Genomic DNA, 20416 nt, shown 5'->3' with positions numbered 1-20416 from the left:
ATATGCGGAGTCATTAATTTAGCATGAGTCAAAGCATTGAGAATGTGGTGTGGATTTAATATTGATTTGCGGGAAGTCTTAACTTCATCCAGAACACTATCAAGAGTCACATGAAGTTTTTTGTTTAACCAGTTCTCTTCCTGATTATTACACAGAACTACGCATTTAACGTACAAATTATCATTGCGGATATCTTTTTCCGTCTTTACTGTTGATGATGTCTTCTCTGTTGCATGATTGTGATTTATTTCAAAGCGGGGTTACTTGGTTTCTCTTTGTTGTTCCAACGAATATAAATAAATGATGCTTTTAAAATGTGTAAGGTTCCATTTCACGTGCAGCCATTCCAGGAAAACAACCACAGTCGTTCAGTTTTCCATTTTGTTCGGTACGATTTATTCGTAAAAAAATAAGCGTACAACTTTTTGCGGATTAATTTACCTTTTTATAAGGATTGTTGTTTGATTCTTGCTTCTAATCGCTTTGGAAGGCCGTACATATTTTTTAAGTTAAAGAATTTGCGTGGATTGTTAGTTTATCCTAATATTGTTTATTTTCTATGTGTAAGCAATTTTCAGTCCCATTTTAATTTCTATTTTGGTTTAAGGTTTATGTTACCCAATCATTATGATATATTCTGTTTTTCATGCTGTAAATTTGAGGTGACTGTGTGTTGTGGCGTTTTAAATAAATCGCCGACCCCTTTAAATCCTACCCCTCTTTGTGTACGGGTACTTTTTTTGTTCTGGATGAAATATTAGTGTTATGTATGAAATGTTATGAGTGAAAAAAGCCTAAGAACGAAATATAAAATACATGCTTTTGAGCTGTAATCGTTGATGTATGGTCATAAATGAAGTGATCATCTCTGTATAGAAAGCTAACATCGTTTTTTTATAATGCCATAGACGCTACAAAACTTACAGGCTTTCCTCCTCGGTCATTCCCTCCTCGGTCATTCCCTCCAGTACGCGGTAAAGTAATGTGTATTTAACCGCGAGAGCATCGCCGGAAGTATTTGTCGAGCTTAAGAATACCGCTGAGCTTTCGTGTGTGCACTACTATATGAACAAATTTACATGCTTTAAATGCTGTTTATTCAACCCGGTTGGGTAAATAATTGAGCCTATAATATTTCCTCGGGTCAATCAATCACTCTAGAAGTTCCTTAAAGCCGAGGTGGAAGGGATTTCGAGTAGACGTCTTTTTTCACCAGCTGTCTTTTGAAATAAATCTTACAGATGACCACGCAGCTTTCGGGAAATTTAAAGAAAAGTCGTTCAGATTCATAATGGTGAACTCACTTTCAAACATAAAAATATTCAGGCCTTAAGTGTAAATGCTTCCATTAGTCAAATAATACTGGCTACTGTAATGAAATGGCTGAAGTAATAAATTTCTTGGAGCTGACATATCACCGCAATTATTCCTCATTGGGTTATTAGCGAACGAATGCTTTAACTGAAATCAACATACATTCGTTGAATTGAAATGGAAATGGCACCTTAGTCGGCTCACAATGGTTGGAAATAGTGTACATTGAAAATACGTTGAATTTTCCACATTTTGTGTATTGTAGTTCTTCTTTTTCACATCAAATAATGCCATTTATGAAAGAATAAATAATTTTGAGCATAAGTTAATAAAAAAAATTCTATTAAATTTTCTGGTCAAGTTGGAACTTCTGTGAAGAATACAATAAAACTAGGCGTTTCTTAGGCAAAAAGCTTACGTTATCAACGCTTGTGGAGGAATTGACCGAGGAGTAAGTGTATCGTTGAGAAGCCGTAGATATGGGCTGGAAGCAGCCTTGTGTCGGAAAGTATTACTATGTCTCGTAGAGAGCTTACCTTGGTCGTAGTGAAGTGGGGACGGTTTTTTTAAGGATGTGACACATCATTGCCACCGATTGCCGTCCTGAGTTCGTCGAACTTAGGGAAGCATCCTAATTCGTGATGCTTCTATCTGATGTGTGTACTCAGTTAATTGACACATGAATTTCGTATAGCTGAGAAAATATTGTTGTATTTGTAATCGCATGTGTGAAATTGCTGGTTGAAAAGTTCCTCTAGGTATCATTAGCCTTTCTTGAGCTTTACTCCACATTAAAGCGGGATTCATACGTGGAAGTGTACTGCTGTTGCAATCGACTATTAAGCTGGATTCGATGTTGTGCGACGTTTCGAATTGTGGGCAGTGACTGAGGCATAAAGAATATAATATTAGAATAAAAATGGTCTTTAATTTTTTTCTTAATAGGGATCAAAGGGGATCCAAAAATAATTTTCATTTCCTCACAAAGAGGAGATAAAATTATTTCTCCTACGCTACTGACAACTTCTTTCGTTTTTCTACGTGCGCCATTGCAAAGCTTATTGGCACTCTCGGGACACTACTGTGCAGATGTTAGCTACGAGATGTCGTTCTTGAGCCGGCACTTTACTTCAAATTTAATACCTGGCTCCATAGCTTGTGTTTCCACCCGTTTATTGCCCTGTTTATTTTGTCGTTGATCTTCATACGCACGCTCTTCCTTTCCAAGAAAGGAATTTTCTTCCAAGAAATCTTCTTCTTCCTCGTATTCACTATTATTTGGCCTATTGCAGCATTTGTGTTATTGGTCTAACAATAAGTATTAATGGCTTAAAGTTACCTCATAGTTAGGTTGTTTGAATTTTTGAAATTTCCCATAGTGTAATAGTGCAAATATTAAAATTCCACGGTGATTACCATGACCGCTTGCGTCGATAATTTCGTTTATCTGTTCTATAATCCTCAATTTGACCATTTAAGCTATTGCAAGCTGAGGAGTGGTGGTTGGAAAAGACATAAGCAGGCCAGATAGGTGTTGATCTTGAGGTAAGTCGCAGTCACCAGGGTAAGGGGAAAAAGGGTGAGGGTACGTTGGATGGAGGTGGTAGGAGGTGGGAAGGGGTACACAATGCCTTCAGGATATCCTGGGGAAACTAACATGGCGTCGCACAGTGGTCCCAAATCGAAAAAAGCTGGCCAAAATTAATAACGTCGTAATTTTACGTAAAATGGAAACAAAAGTGGAAATCCGTTACTGGTTTTGATCGTCTGAAAATTATTTTTACGATATCTCTTCATTTTAGCATTTTTTGAGCTGTTATTATTTAAATTTTTTTTAGAAAATATCGATATAGATGTCACTGCGATTGGCGATAACTTGGTTTCATGGAGAGCTTAAAATAGTATAATTTTAAGGCAAAAGATGTATAAATTGTTAAAACCCATTATAGAATTTACGTCATGAAATTGGTGAGATTCGAACCCGCGACCATCAGCATAGTCGGTGAAATACCAAAATCGGAAAAAATACTCTCACTCACTCATTTTTGGCTTCCATGTATTTGATGAGTCACATTAGATGAAATAAAATTACTTATATTAAGAAAATTGAATAAAGTAATGTTCGAATTGTAATAAAATCGCTTTCATGTATCACAAAAAAGAGTTTTAAAAGAATAGTCGTCCGATGTCACCCCATCGGACTCATTGTTGCTCTGCGAATCACTTAAAATTAGCAAGGTTTCACCTCACATGATAGGCTGACCTCGTTTTTTGTAACTCCTAATGTAATTAAAAAGTATGATTCAGATATTTAAAGGAGTTTTCGAAGGATATCTTCATAATTTAACATTCTTGAGGATTTTCTTGTACGCTGCTCTCGGAATTTCCTCATGTCTATGTTCCTGGCCTCCAATGCTTCCTCCGTTAAAACTTCAATTGTAAGAAAGGATTCTTTGGAAATTGCTGTTCCATGTATTAGCACTTTATGTACCATGAGCAGCATATAACACCAACCATAATCGATGTACAGCTCGGCTATTTTCATGCAATACTAGCTGAAGGCTTCATTATTTATCTCATAGCCGCAGGATAGAGATTTTAATATCACTGAAAGTCTATGGATAAGTCTTTCATCGATACCTGTCGTGAAAATTGCAAATCTTATTAATAATTACATTTCATACACATAAAGCATTTGTTCGTAGATTTTTAAAAATTATGGGAACGGGTCCAATATTTCTTACTAATTGATTATAATTTTATATTTACACGTAATTTCATCTTGTCTGAAATGAAATCCTGAATTAAAACTCCACTTTTAAAAATATGATGATTAAGATTAGTGGATGATTATTTTTACACACTGCATATATTCGCCGACTGTGCTAACACGGTAATAATTTGCACTCACTAGATGTGAGAGGGAGATATTGATATACTTCTGGAGCGAATTTCATTTCCTTCTGCAGCCAGCTTTTGAACGTCTCATTGAAATGCTCATCTGTCCTCGAGCTTTGATTCCACTGTCTCAGGTATTTCGGGAAAACATTATTCGCATAAAACGCGTCAGAATATTTTTGGCATGCTTGATTTCATTCAGTCGAAATCTTGTTTTCAAATATTCCACGACATATTCCTTCTTCTTTGATTGTGAATATTCTTTTCTCTCTGTATTTTTATTGTGCAAGGTACGAAAAATTTACGGCCAATAATTCAAATTTAACAGGTGTATTTACGGCTGAAACTATGAATGTGATTTTTAAAAGTTGTCTATTTTTAACCAATAATAAACCGGAAATTATGAGTTGACATTGAATAAAAGATATACAAGCTTATATAGACTTGCCTCTAAGTTTCCGGCGTATCCTGAAATTTGAATGCAAACATTGGCAAACCAAGTGCTTTAATTATCTGGACAGGAGAAGTTTCTCGAGTTAGCCGTGTTAACACAGTTCGGAGCACAGCACTTGTTCACTAAGAAAGTCATTAAATAAAACTGAGTGGGAAATATTCACCACATCCATGCAATGGTTCTGGCGAGGGAGGCCGTCATCCTCATTTCGTTACTATATGAGAAGAAAATGCACTTGCAAGATGCACGCACCCTTGGTGGGTTTAGACGAATTTTTCCCTCCGATTTCCAACCTATGTACGTCTATGGGCTATTGAAATGATCCTGTAAACAATTCTTGGCATTAGGGAGCATTTATTTCTCTTAGCGCCAAGACCTTATTTCGGATTTACGTGCAGACAACGTTGTACACCATGTAAGGGATCTCTTCTCTATAAAAATATGAGGAACGTTTTGCAGAGAAAAGCATCATGTGGTTACTGTAAGGTTCTCGCATAGTGACTTAAGTAGTTGCTTTTGATCACTCATAATTTTTCTCATTAAGAGCATTAGAACCGGCCCTCATTGGTTTCTTGAATATTTGAAGGTGAGTGTACAAACGAGAAGTGTGCATACGATAGGCGTGAAGCACTTAGTGTATGTAATCTTACAGGATGTATAATTATGCTAAGTACACACCATACAAGTTAGACCACCGATTCAGGAATATTTGAGCGATAATGGCACTCGGTCTTCCGCCGGCCAGCCGCCCTCAGCGGAGCGGTGCACCGCTCAACTTAAAACCCTCTAGATGTCGGATAGGCAAGTATAGGCAAGATTTTTTTCTCCATCTTGTTGTACATACTCTTCCCAAGGATTCAGCATAGGAATCTTCGAGGAGCACGGAGGAGCAGAAAACTATATCGACACATTTGACTAAAAATAGGCCAAAAAATAGCTAACATTGTGAATAATTAAATATTGTTATAATAAATTCTGAAACGAACAAAAAATACTCTAATATTCTGAAAAAATATGCAAACTTACCGTATTAAAATTGACAGATTGACGGGTTACACAGGTCAACATAATAATCACACAGACCTATCAGGTACGAAATATTGTAGGCCATATCCTGTAGAATCCGTATACATAATTCAAAACTTCCTCGTAAAAAGTCGAAAAAATGACTTTTGGCCAGCTTTTTTTCGATTTGGGACCACTGTGCGTCGGAGGAAGGATTAATGCTTGCGGGGATGGGGAAGCGGAGGCAGAAAAGAGGCGATGACTCTCAACTAGAGCTCTATCGAAATCTGTGGCATCATCATCATCATCATCAATAGTCAACAATCCTAAGATTGGTTTGACGCAGCTCTCCATTCCTCTCTCCTATCCGCTAGCCTTTTTACAGCGACACATTTCTTCTCTTTTACATCCTTTATAACCTGTCCTATTTAGCTCATTCGGGGACGTCCCTTGCCCTTCCTCCCCTCCACCTGCCCTTCTACGATTATTTTCATCAGGCCATCATGTCTCATAATTATTATTATTATTATTATAGTATTCTACCGATTAAGGTAGGTTTCCATGGAGTACTAAAGAGGTGATCTGGGAGCCTCCCTTTCCTTCCAGCACTGCCTTCTTTAATTCACTGTAAGGCCTACTCTCTTTCAATCTATCTAAAAATCCTATTCTTTTCCTTCCCCTCCCTCGTTTCCCCAACATTCTACCCTCCAACACCATTTTCAACATCCCTTCACCGCTAAGCACTAACTCCATCCAAACCTTCTGTCTCCTGCGTATCTCATCTAAAAGCTGCCTCTCCTCGCCAACCATATCCAGCACTTCGTCGTTCCTTTTCCTCTCCGTCCATTTCACCCTCTCCATTCTTCTCCATACCCACATCTCGAATGCCTCCAATCTTCTCTCGTCTTCTTTCCTCAGTGTCCACGTTTCCGCACCGTAGAGAGCTACGCTCCAAATCAAACTCTTCACTAACCTTTTCTTTAAACTCTTACACAACGATCCTCTCAGAAGCTCCTTCCTGTTCATGAATGCCTCCTTCGCTAATGCTATTCTCTTCCTTATGTCCTTACTACTGTATCCGTTTTCCTCTAACGTACTGCCTAAATAGTTGAATTGCTCAACCTGCTCAAGTTTTTCACCCACCCACCTTTATCTTGAGTCTCACAATCCTCGCTCGTGATGCTTTACAAAACCGCATAACCTTAGTTTTCTTGTGATTAATCCTCATCCCATACTCCTCGCAACGTTCGTATAACGCATCCACTAGAGCCTGAAGCCCCCTCGCTGACTGGCTGATCAACGCCTGGTCATCCGCGAATCTCAAGGATTTGAACATCATTCCTCCCACATTTATCCCAGCTTCTAACTCATCCCACGCTTCCCTTACCATCTCCTCAGCGTACACGTTAAAGAGCAGCGGCGATAGAGGACAGCCTTGCCTCACACCTCGGCCAATGCTTGCCCACCCAGATTCTCCGTCCGCTACCCTCACTTGCGCCGTCTGGGCCATATAAAGATTACGAATCAGTCGTCTATCCCTCCAATATACACCTATTCTCTTCAGAATATCCATCAACTTTACCCAGTTCACCCTATCAAACGCTTTCTCAAAATCCACGAAACACGCATATACGTCCTGGTCATATTCTAGGTTCCTCTCGACGAGGGACCTCATTATTGCTATTGCATCACGAGTTGACTTCCCTTTTCTGGAACCAAATTGATCTTCGCCCAAATACTCGTTTGCCCTCGCCTCCATTCGTCTGTTCAATATCCTCAGCACCACTTTCGCCGCTTGCGATATTAAGCTGATAGTTCTATAATCTCCGCATTCCACAGCTTTCTTCTTTTTCGGAAGCGGAATTAAAACCGTCTTCACGAAATCTTCCGGCCAACATCCCTCCTCATAGATCCTGCGCACTAGTTCGAAAAACCTTTTCTTACTATCCTTCCCTAGATTCTTCAGAAGCTCACACGGGGTATTGTCCACGCCTACTGCTTTCCTAGCCTTCATATCACGAAGGCTAGGAAATGCTCTCTCTATTTCCGAATCTAATATCTCCGGCCCAATATTATCCTCCTCCACTGCACTTTCCTCCTCTAGAGTCAATCTCTCTGGTCTGTTCATTCCGTTATACAGCTCCTCCACGTATTCCTTCCATCTACTCTGTACCTCTTCTCGCTCGGTTAGCATCCTCCCATCTTTAGCCTTAATTTTAGACATGGCTTGTCCTCTTTTGCCGCCCGATAGCGATTTAACTTTGGCGTACAACGCGCCTACTTCTCCATCCTTCTGGAACTTTTCCATTTCCTCGCACTTTCCTTTCCACCAAGCCTCCCTTGCCCTCTTAGTTTCACGTCGTAATCGATTATTCAGTTCCCTGTACATTCTTTTTCCCTGTTCTGTGTCCACGTTCTTCCACTTCCTCCTCTCCTCCATTTCCCTTATCATGTTCTCCGTTACCCACGGCTTCTTCATCCTTCTACTGTCAACGTAACCAATTGACTTCTCCGCCGCTTTGACTATTCCCGTTTTAATTTTTTCCCATCTTTCCTCAACAGTCTTAGTACTTTCAATCTCTCGTATACTAATGTCCACTAGTTCCTGATATTCTCTCCTCATACTCCCCTTCAGGGCTTCTACGTTCCATTTCTTCGCCTTCCTAACTTTCATAAGTCTTTTGAATCTTACGTTGCATTTCATGAGCACTAGATTGTGGTCCGAATCCGCATCCGCTGCGGGGAAGTTGTGCGAGTTTTTCACACTATTCCTAAACCTCTGTCTTACCATAATGCAGTCTATTTGATATCTCCCCACATCCCCTGGACTTTTCCACGTGTACCTTCGCCCTTTATGATGATTGAACCACGTGTTTGTGATGAATAATTTGTTTCTCCTACAAAATTCTGCTGCTTTCTCACCCCTGTCGTTTCGTGTTCCTAGACCAAAATCTCCTATTTCGTGCCCATCCCTCCCTTCCCCCACTGAGGCATTCCAGTCCCCCATCACTACCAGATTTTTCTTACCCGGCGTGTCTCTAATTATTTCCTCGAGCTGTTCATACACCTCATCTACTTCTTCTTCCCTATGATTGCTAGTGGGCATGTAAACTTGGGCCACCACAAGGTTGGTGGGCCGCGCCTCAATTTCTACCATCAGAATCCTATCGCTTACCTGATCTATACCTACCACACGCTTACCCATCTTCCCGTTTAGTACTAAAGCTGGCTTTCTTCCCCTCCACTATATATAACCCTATACCCATCACTCCAATAGTCCCCGCCATCCCTCCACCTCACCTCGCATAATCCTAAGATATCTATCCTCCCTTTATCCATTTCCCTTTTCATATTTTCTAACTTCCCCGCCCTCATCATAGTTCTCACATTCCATGTCCCTATATTCATCGATGCCTTCATCTCCATCCTCTTTGTCTTCTTGTCCTGCTCCTGGGATGCTACTGCTGATGCTGAAAAAGATGATGATGATATGTGTCTGCAAGGATTTCGCATGATTCGGACCCCGAGGACCTTGCCGATCTCGTTGCCACCTACGACACCCGCCCTTAAGGGCTGGGTCTCGCGATTCCATCCGAGGCTAGTTTGATCAAACTCCATGTTTTCAGGGAAGAGATAGTTGGTAGGGTTTTCCACTTCCATTCCCACAGTGTTTTTTACGTGACACCATCACGTGGACTACCTTTCGTCTGGCTCCTACCCTTCGACCTCTCTGGCATGGGTGGCCCTACAGGGAATAATTGCGAATTAATCCCGCCAGCGCAGCTCTTAGGGTCATAGGAACGCGCAAGCCTTTCCACCGCGACAAGGTTGTAGCCCGAGGGAAAGGATGTCTCATAATGTGGCCCAATAAATTGTCCCGCCTTCTCCCCAACGTTTTTAGAAGACTCCTCTTTTCTCCCACTCTTCTTAGCACCTCCTCGTTACTTACACGGTCGATCCACTTCATCTTCATCATTCTTCGCTAGCGCCACATTTCGAATGCTTCCACTCTTGACTCTTCCGTGGCATCACTCATTTAATTTGGCAGGGTTGTCAAGCGCATCAAGTTTTTTTTGCAGCCATGCGATTATTTCGTGTGCTTTTCAATTTTCCAATCAAAAAACCCTCCTTAATTGGTACATATTATGTTGTCACGGTGTACCGATGGTGATAAGAATTACCTTGTGTGTGAATAAGTGCAGGAGAATTTAAAGGGCTTCATTTGTTTTGCGTACTCGATAGGGAACGACCTTAAGGGTATCCAGAGCTATGCTGTGTAACGATATGTCCGAGGCTCACATGTAAAACGGTTTATCAATTGCCTGCATTCATTTTCCGAGAAGCATGTTTTACATCCTTCTTAAAACTTCGTTTGTGGATATCCATACTTCCAGAGTAGCATGGCGTCATTTGTTAAGACGACTCAAAAGAAGCGATTAACTGCAATTGAAAATGCGATGCTAGGTTTCATTTTTTGAATCGACACGGAGCAGGAGATAGCAAACATTCATAGTGTGTGTTGCGATAGAATCAAATAGGGTTTCATGGAATCTTTTCCTCTTGATCTTCACCATCATCAAGAGTCTTCGATCCTGAGATTCGTTTGACTTAGCTTTCTGCCCTATTCTTCTCTTAACAATTCGAGTGACTTGCATAATTCTACTGTTTTACATCTTTAATCACCTCCTCCATATTCCTCATCCGAGTATTCTTCTGCCTTTCTGTACTTCTACTTGTCCTTCGATGATAGCCTTCATTAGACTGTCGTTTTTCATGATATGGCTCCTAAAGTGATCTTTTTTATTTGTTAGTAGTCTTCTCTATTCTCCTTCTTTTTCCAGGAATTCCATGTACATAGCTAACGCGATCAATGTCATATTCATGTCATGTTATCTTCATTATTGCTCTGCAGCACCACATTTCTAATGCTTCCATTCTTGGATTCTCTGCTACTCCAATCATCCATGCCTCGCCGCTATGAAAAGCGTGCTCCAGATCTAAATCCTTAAGAATTGCTTCCTCATTTCGCTTACAACGCAACTTTAGTAACATTATAAAAACTATGCAGATTTAATTCCGAACCAGATATTCGTCTGCTGATAATGATGCAGTGCATCAAACCTTGAGTGACAAAGAGAATTCCAGTTGTTATCCGAATCGGAATTTATTCAAGATAACCTGATAAGCTGTTTGTGTCATCTAGCCTCCCATGAAGGGTGTACTCTCCTTCCTTGTATGGGTGTTGCCTTCAAGTGCTCCACCTTTTGTCTCATATTGCCATGTTCAGTCTCTAGCATCATGGTTGAACATTCACAGATAAGTTATCACCACTCATGTGTTAACTTATCTTTTGAAGGGTTTGTGCATTACTTCTTATCTTTAAATGTTATTAATTTAAATAGAGAGTCAGGCGTGCAGCGATATATGTGGTGGATTGTAATTCACTACGGACGTGCTATCATATCATCATGCAAAATAAAAATCTTATTGAGATTGATCGTTAAGATTACATAATTGTGTTGTTGTGGGTGTGATTTGCCAATGTTCACGAATGTCTTTGAATTGTTCGATTTAAAATAAAGAAAGAGAAAGTGTGCGAAGTACTAGTATTGTCCAAGAGTCTCCTCATGTCGCTTCATTACAGACGGATTATTATTTCGTATTACCCTTCTCCTAGGCGTCGCCATTTGGTAAATAGTACGATGCGGTGAGCAGTTTCGGGTTTCAAGGCATCGCAGAAGGTCGATGACGCCCGAGATAATGTGGGGCTAACTGATATGCCTCTACGATCTGTGCGGGTAATGGAGAAATCTTGCATGAAATGGATCGTGAGATCCAGAAATCCTCAGTCAGGGAAGTCTCAATAGGGAGAATGTGTAGCTATTGTATATCGCGTGCATATTCCCTTGTCAATTATTTACGATAATATCAATGATTTCACTAGACTATCCTTGGATTCCGGTTCCATCATATTTTAGGGAAATGATGTTATTTTTATCATATAATTTTTATCTCGACTTCATGTAGTTTACATCATCTTCCTTAAAGCTCAGAAATCTAAAAAGCTTTGTTGCGTGAATTCAGGTCCGTCTCATCGAAAACTGCATCTCCTCAGAGCATCTAAGTCTTCAGATTACTATCCTTCTGGTGTTTTTTTTCTTTTTTATGTGAATGAAGGGAGCTAAAAATTGAATCCTGTTCTGGGATTTTCATTCATGCTAAAATATCGATTGGTATGAATTACCTTAAATTATTGGAAACCTGAATGCATGGGAATATATCTACCATTATCAGTGCTTAAGTGCTATCAAATGTGTTTGCATATTTAATAGCCTACTAACTTTAATATTTGGTATTGCTTGAAAAATGACGGTAACAATGATATTTTATGCAACTGAGTTCAGCAATATATTTCATTCGGCGCACTGTTTGTGTGGCTGTACTTGTGCGCAAAAGTATTATGGGTGTGTATAGATGTAAAAAATTCAAATCATAAATGATGTTTTTAAAATGATCAATGGTAGAATAACTCCGTAATATTAGTCGTAATAAGGGCGGCGTGTGTCTTAAACAGTGGATTTGGTACAATGGCCGAATTTCCTTTGTTTTAGCTTCTTCATAGGTGGTGAAGGTGTCATACAGACGTCTTCAATTTAATTCTTATTAATGCATCAGAGTCTAGAACAGTGGTGCTATTTTTCAAAAGGAATGTTACCTTTCCGATGGTTGTTCTCTGGCGGTTCTAATACAGCTAGTAACGTGTCGTGGGAAGAAGCTAAAGTGCGTCTAGGGAGTATTAAGAAAGGTGGGAAATGTGATAAGGTAAGGGAGACGGTTCAGAGGATCGAAGGTCGTTTGAAATGAAGATCAGTTGCCCATAGTCTTGCATTCCTTCATTACGGCATCATTCCCTGTTTGTAATCAGTTTTATCCTTGGCGGTTTTCTGTCGATATCTGTAAGTAGCTATGCATATAACATAAGACATTTTAGTATCAGCGTTTTTAAATGGTCTTCAACATCAGAAGATTGATAAATAGTAGTCTACTGACAATAATTGTAGGTCCTCAAATCCGTTTTTGTCCTCCAAAGAAAGGCAAGTTCTGGCAGCATCCATTCAAAGTCTTGATTTCGGATTCCTCTGTGAATAATTATATTTCAGTTTTCTACATACCGTAGTGAAAATAGTTCTACCTTCATCGGTTCCGCCTTTAAAAATGAAAAATAAATGTTCGTGGGCGCCATAATTCTCTTAAAATCAGGCTGATTATTTCCCTGACCGATTTTGTTTCTATTTGGCATCTTCATGAAGCCCAACATGTTTATTTTGGTGTATTTATACCTAATTATCTTTGGGCGTTCGGAATTTTTTTTCGTTGTTTGATTCCTTTCATAACGCCTGAGATGATATATAGTTGATGTCATGTTGTTTAGCCTTTATTGTAATTGGCTTAGTATCTGTGGGAATTTATTTATAGAATAATGAAACTTAGCGTATCTCTTCGATACAAGGTGAAGCCGGAATTGGATTCAATTTCCTTCCTCCCTACGCTATCCACGAAAAGGTAGCTGTCAGACGAGAGAGGACTACGAGGTACAAGGAGGATAGGTAGGTATACAATTTTCTTGCATTGCGTTTGGCTGGGTTTGGGGGTCTTTGTCGGGACAGTCATATTTCTCTCGGGGAAATAATAGCCTCGGTAATTTTAATTTGCGAGCTGTAACATAGTCTAACAATTAGTTATGGCCACTTCAAAAAAATTTTGAATTTGATACCAGTTGCAATATTATCCATGATTTTACAAATAATTTTTAGGATCATTTGGGTATTGCCGCCATAGGGTTGGGTAACATACCTGACCAGCAATTCGGAGATCGGGTCCGAATACTGGTTAAGTAAAACGATTTTTCACAGTTTCACAACGTATTAATCCCTCTTTGTTTTTACGAGTTGAAGTAAGGCTAGCCTTGACGTCAGTTGAAACGAGGGGTTGTTGGCGTATCTGCCCGCAGGAGAATTTTCCTGGATTAAGATAGTATGGAATTATTTAACATGGTGAAAATACATTCTTTCTTGATCCGTCCCAGGTGTTCATGTGTCTGCTGATAGACAAGGGGATACTGCGAAATGCCCATGAACGTCACGACGCGTCGCCTAGGCTACGCAGCGTGAAAGCCTTCTGAATCACATCCTGATGACGCCAAGTTACCGTGTATGGGACTGATCCTGTTGTATCGCACTGGAATTCCGGTTACGTAGTTTGCCATAATCTTTGGGGCGAAGAGAAATCCATCTAAAAAGCCTTATCATTAAGGGCAATATGAAAGTAAAATATATTTTGTGGATAACACGGTTTCATTCTATATGCATCGAACTTTTTCGGCGATGGGACGATGCGGTTTTCGGCCATGTAACGATCGATCACCCGCTTCAAGGTGACCGTTTTTTTCTTTGTGAATTACTTCATTAATTCATTCAAAATTAAGCTAATAGGATGCTATGTCAAAACGGCGCCACAATACGGTATAGTACCACTTTTCTTTACGTGGCCATTTTTCTCCATTCCCTAATTTCCCGTATCTTTGTGCTTCATACCGAAAAAGGTTTGATTTTTAGCACCATGGTTTGCTGACGGAGTGCGTGCCCTCAGCAACCATTGTATCCGGTGGCGTGGGAAAACAATCTCAAACACCACTTCGACCTTAAATTAATGAACCCCCCTCCTCCGGAGTCCGCTCCCCTTGAACTAAAAACAGTCCCAGTCGGATAGTATTCAATTGGCGCCGTATCTCGTTTGTTTGATGGCCAGATAAAGATTGAAGCACTTGCGCCGAAAGAGGTGCACGGCACTTCGCTGCCGTGGGGGAGCTCGCGATGAGCCGGCGATAACGGGCGATATGGAGGGAGCACGATAGCGGCCCATCTTCGCAGTCGAAGGAAGAACTCATCGCGGAGTCCACCGCGGGCGCGGCCCAAATTTAGCCAGTGATCAACTTGCCGTTTTCCGCTGGGCCCATCAGAGGCGGCCGTTGTCGTCTCCGGCTGCGCCCGCTCGCCACACCTTCTCTCCGCCGCGGTGTTTTGGCTTCTGGTTGGCGGCGTTTATTGTGTTTCGACGTCGATGAGGCTCCCACCCGCGCCCCCGGAGCGAGCCATGGCTTCAGGTGAGCGAGTTCCTTGGAGCCCTCATCCCATACCCAGGCGTGGTCGTCTTGGTCGTTTTGTTGTCGTGGTAGTTTTGTCCTGGTCGTGGTAGGTTTTTTTAAATAAATACTTGCAATTTTCCACGATTATAAAATTTATTACGATTTAGGTTTCAATCTTACTATCTCATATGCACCGTGAAGATGACGTAGTAACATTGAAACTTAGGTCTTAATAAATTTTATAATCGTGGAAATTGCCAGCATTTATTTCAATATGGTAAAATTCCACTCCATCACGCCTGAATATTCAGATTTTATTCGATAGATTTACTTTTTGGGTCATACAATCATCATAAGTCATAAGAGGAACCGAATTTTCGTGAATAGCGAAATATCTTACAATTAGTCCAGTTGAAGGATTTGTGATTACATGGTTGTGATATAACTCACAGAATTCGTATGCACAATCCGTCGACAAAGTTAATGTGTTTAAATTACATAATGGGTATTATTGCTGAAATAAACTGTAATTTTAATTGCGATTCACGAAAATTCGGTGCCTCTCGGTTCATCATGTATTATAGGTTATAGCAATCGACTTAAAGTTCCTATTTCGATGGCAGGTGTCAACTGCTTATTGACTGTCAATGGTCGTCCTAATTTGTCAGTCGGTGGTCGGCAATATTCAGTAGCAAATGGACTGTCAATAGTAACCACCCGCAATCGCAAATAGGGGACCAATAACGGCCATCAACTGTCGAAGACCATAGATACCCACCGGAAAACCTTCCACTTCTTTCGTCCATCGACAATTGTTAGCAATTGAAAATCGGCTTTCTTCGAAGCCAATCGTTTCAGCATTTCTTTATACTTATTGCCCATAGATAGGGGATCCGTATCGCAATTTCAGTCTTTGTGCTTCCATTGACGTTAGCTCTTGGCTGAGATCACCTTTGCAAGTGATAACTTACGAAGATGCTCTATAATAAAATTTTGTGGTTTACTTGTGACTTTGTGAAAAGAATTACTTAACAGCGGATGATGTTGAAGAAATCATAGTTTTTTTTCGAAATGTTATTTGATCTCATCTCTTTGATCTCCCCGACTCTCAGCTAATCGATGTGGGGCTTGAAATAATATTCTGATTGAGTGATCATCAAACAGTCGCGTCTTAATCTGTCTTAATCTGCGGATTCCACCTAAAATCTAATTCTTTTTGGCCAAGACGTTATCGTATTGAACCGAAAAAAATAACTTCCTTAGCTAAGAAGAAGGTTGTTATTTGCAATAAAGAGGCATAACGCATAGCAAATAAAATCAGGACTGATATTGCTACGTAAGAGCGCCGATCTAAATAAGAATGACCTTTTTTCTTCTCTACTCAGGTAATTTTGTTCTTTCTCTTTCACAAAGGTTCAAAGATGACCGTGTATGTAGCACTAATCACGTGATAACCAACAAGCCACCTACAGGGTGCCTTAAATCACAATCACAAATTCTCTAAATTTAGCTAATTCAACCAGTCCACATTGGTTTATATTATAATAATTTGAAATCGCATGCGAAACTGTGGTATTTTTTTAACTTCATGGTTTTATTTTCATGAAATAATGTGCGAAGTGGAATATATTTTTAATGGCTCGTCAAAGAAGTGAATGCTATAAGCTTTCTAAACTTGAGCATGACTGAACACCTAAGGTGATGTATAGACTATATAGAGCAGGCCCTATTCCATCCCATAGAAGGATGATTTCTGTGGCCTATTTCAGTCGCCTTTTAATCGGCTTTCAAAAATGTCCTCGGTGCGGTGATGAGTACAATGCGATCCAATTTTTTCCTATATTTTTCATTTTAATCATTGTAATTGCGAGGAATAGCATGAAAGAGTTATGAATTTGATAAATCACGTCATCATGAATGTAAATTTCGGTTGACATCCCTAGTTATAACTTATTTCCCCGTCAAACTCGGATCAATTTGTCCGTCAGCGACGCGAGTGGCGATTTCTGTAAACCCATTTAAATGCGTAGTGGTTGACAACACATTAAGAGGCCGACTTGAGGATCCTCTTTTGTAATATTCGTGTGATGTACCCTGGGATGCTGAAAGTTTCGGGGACCGTGTCACATGTTGTTATTGATTCTCTCGTTGTTCCCTTTACCTGTTGAGCAAAAAATACAATGTGTGGTGACGCGAATGTATATTATGCCTGTTACAACCTTGGGGGAATAGAGTTTACGGCCCTATTGCTATGGTCATCATTTACCCGGCATCGTCATTTTCGCCATTTGTCGAAACGTTTTGATAGAACTGTCGGCTTTATTAATTGAAAATTGGGAGTCTATGCTTGCCATCGGTATCGTAAATCGTATTACTCATTGTTTGTGGGCAAAGCAATCAACCACCGTCATCGAGGCCGTCTAATAGAGGTATTCCTCGTATGGCGTCAACTTATTGCTTCAATTTGAATATAAAGCCCCATATTTCGTGTTATTTCAAGCATCTTCTATGAATAGAACTACCTTTTTCAGCTTTTTCAGACCAAGATTATTTTTCATTCAACACGTTCACTTCCTCGCAGGAAAGTCATTCATAAAAACGGAAGGAGCAAAACCAATTCAAGTGAATCGTGTTGCTGGTGTGATTTCTAAGTTACTTTCATATACCGCACTTCTAATTAACTAACCAATTACTTTTTTAAAAGCTATTTGAACCTGTGTTGTGACTTGCGGGTTAAGATTTCAGTATTTTTATGGAACTAAAGTAATTCCCTCATGTAATAAAGAATAATCGCCGAGTGCTAGATACTGTAATCCGTTACTCAAAGTTTTAATGGAACGAGCTCGCCGTTCGAGATTTAGCGTTACTTACAGGATTCATTAAAAAATTGATATTCTTGGTTCTGGAAGTGGAAAAACATAATGCTCTTCATCACGTGCTGCTACATTTAACCCTTTAGTTTAGTTGTGCGTTATATAGCGGTGTGACCGCCGGAACAAATTCTTCAGCTTTAGTCCCGAGGAACTTAGGTGGACACTGGCTATTATTGTTATGAATTTAACTTTATTTAATCTCGAGTGGATAGCATTAGTTCTCCTACTATGAATCGAGGTGTACCTGCGTATTTTCATTACCTTTTCCTTGCTTATTTGTGCAACCTATATCGTACTAGAATAGTAAGAATATGATTGATATACCTATCATTATCTCTGTTGTCTCAGGATCAACCTTGTGGAAGTTCATTTTGTCGTAAATGAAAAGAATAACTTTGTTATATTCCACCAATTTATTTTCGGGTACAACAAGTATCGACGCAGTGGCGTTATCTTCTGGTGCTTCCGAAAAATTAGAATTGTTAGTGATCCGAGCCGAGCGTGAGTGGTGCCTGAAAATGACGCTGCTGCGTCGAAACTGAAAATAAATTGGCAGAATATAACCAAGTTTTTCTCTTCATTTACGATCAATATCATGTTGGCTCTCGTATCTAGAGAGTGGCAAAGCCATCGCACTGTTATATACGTATACCATTACTAAATGTGTTTTAACAATCCCGAATGTTTACTTTAATCGAAAAAATTATGTTTTCGCTGTGGATAATGTGCAGATATTTATCTCGGTCTTTCAAATGGGTGAATGGCTCCGTCTCCAGCATTTCAGCAGCTCACGTAGCTTGCATCTTGTGGGTCTAACACTCTTCACCCCTGATATCGGCAGCTTGGTGAGCTGGCGAAACGTTGGAAACCGAGTTGACATATTCACCCGCTTGGAAACCGAGAAAAAAATCTCCTTGCTTAAATTGTGTCATCTCATGCACTCTAATTTACGTTCAGTTTGAATGAATTATTATTCGTAGAAAAAAAATCAATTCAATCAACGAATAGATGCATTGTGCAAGAGGAATCTTGGATTCGGGGGAACATGGTGAACTAGTCTGAGCAGCCTGCGGCCTTATCTTCCATATCTTCCCAATGTGATGTTTGTTCCACCTGCACTCGTAGTTGTCAGAACAGTAGAACGCGTGCGTCATAACTTGAGCCTTCAGCCGTAAGCGATTGCTTTATGGGAGTACCATTGTTATCGCTCGTATCACAAACAATTCTAATTTTTCGCAACTGCTCTCCTGTTTGGGGTAGATATGCTTTTTATCTTAGAACTGCCTTTCCTTAAGATTTGAATTTTCAATGTGGAGCTTGGCAACTTGCTTAAAATTGCTAATTTTTCGTGGTATCCTCCCAGAATCCTTCTAAAATCACGGTGCATTTACGTAGCATACTGCGTTTAGCAAGAGGTGATTATCTTCTACGTGCAATACGATGTACTAATAATTATTTTTTATGAGCATACTGAAGCACACGAAGGAAAATGCGAATGGTGTAATTTCCTAGTGATAAAATATCACTCCGTGAACTCCAGCTGGAGACATTAACAGGTGACAAAAAAACTATAACGCCTCTTCTGAACCGTATTTGGCAGAAAAGTTGACGGACCAATTCGACACCATTTATGGGACTAGATTGTGTTAATCAGTGTAGTGAAGAGTAGTTTAAAAGGTTTAAATAAATGCCTCAATAAGCGATATGCCGTAGGTGGGCGGCTAAATCTTTCGCCAATGCTGCCCTTATGACATTGGATAGCTGGTATTCGCATTCGGGTTTGAACGTGTGTTGGCCCAGTGTCATAAGCTCTTGCGCCGTGCCGCACTGGAAGGGTGCTCCGTAGTTGAACTGCGTCATTGACACCGTTGGGTGTCATTCAGAAACGGTAGTAGACTTCTATATTTGTGTCATTAAAGAATCGAAGAGGATTCGTCTCCACTGCTCATTTGCAATTTTAATCGTGTAGGACTTTGCGTCGCTACGCCCGATGCTCGAACGTGAGTCTTTCATTACCTTGAGATTTAAGCTGACGTCACAGTTTTAGGAAAATAATTTTTTGCCATGATAAGGGATCGGAAAGGCTTCTCTCACCGATAGTGGTGTTATCTCGCGTGCCTTTTGTGCTTGTATCTCATATTATTTTGTTGCCTATATTTCTCATCGATGCTGCATTATGAGTTCAACTGATGAGTCTATTTTATTATTTCCTCCTCATTTTCCATGTCGAAAAGTCTTAGGTTTAGTTTTTGACAGGTCTTGCGACAAAAATGTCTAGTCGTCTCTTAGTTGGGTGTTCTACTTGTGTACAATAAATGAAGTGGCCGACGAATAAGATATTACATGAAATTTCATGTTATCTCTAAATATGGCTCTAAGAGTAAAAAATCCTGCCTGAACGTTAAATGTTCACCAGAGTTATTAGGAAGATGAGATATAATTTGTAAAAGTCGTAAATATTTTTATTTTGAAAATTATCTGCCGTATCACAGTCGCCATTTAAAAAAATTCACTTCAACGAAATTAAATGGAGATTATTTGGTATATGGTCCTCTCCGTCAAGTGGATATTGCACGAAAGTGATTCGAGTTAAACAATGGAGCTGATTGTTTCTGCGATAGTACGATCTCCCACTTATCCTTATATATCCCCCGACCTCCCTCTTTCATGTTTTATTTTTCTTTGACGGCAACAACAGAAAATAGGTTTTCACTTAATATATACAAC

The 20416-nt window shown here is 39.9% G+C and overlaps 1 protein-coding gene across 7 annotated transcripts in view; it reads left to right on the top strand.

Annotated features, from left to right (window-relative positions):
* Positions 1 to 20416, top strand: part of LOC124171805 (phosphatase and actin regulator 4-B-like) — a 174575-nt gene that overhangs the window by 96792 nt on the left and 57367 nt on the right. The window contains exon 1 of one of the 7 annotated variants that reach the window (XM_046551134.1): positions 14530 to 14834. The exons of the other annotated variants lie outside the window; for them this stretch is intronic. Coding sequence (XP_046407090.1) covers positions 14792 to 14834 — 43 coding nt within the window. The 5' untranslated portion in view covers positions 14530 to 14791. Of the gene's footprint in view, positions 1 to 14529; positions 14835 to 20416 lie in introns of those variants that run through there. 7 annotated transcript variants of the gene reach the window in all.

This window comes from Ischnura elegans, chromosome X (assembly GCF_921293095.1).
Source record: "Ischnura elegans chromosome X, ioIscEleg1.1, whole genome shotgun sequence".
Lineage (NCBI taxonomy): Eukaryota > Metazoa > Arthropoda > Insecta > Odonata > Coenagrionidae > Ischnura > Ischnura elegans.
This window is presented reverse-complemented; position numbering and strand designations above follow the sequence as displayed.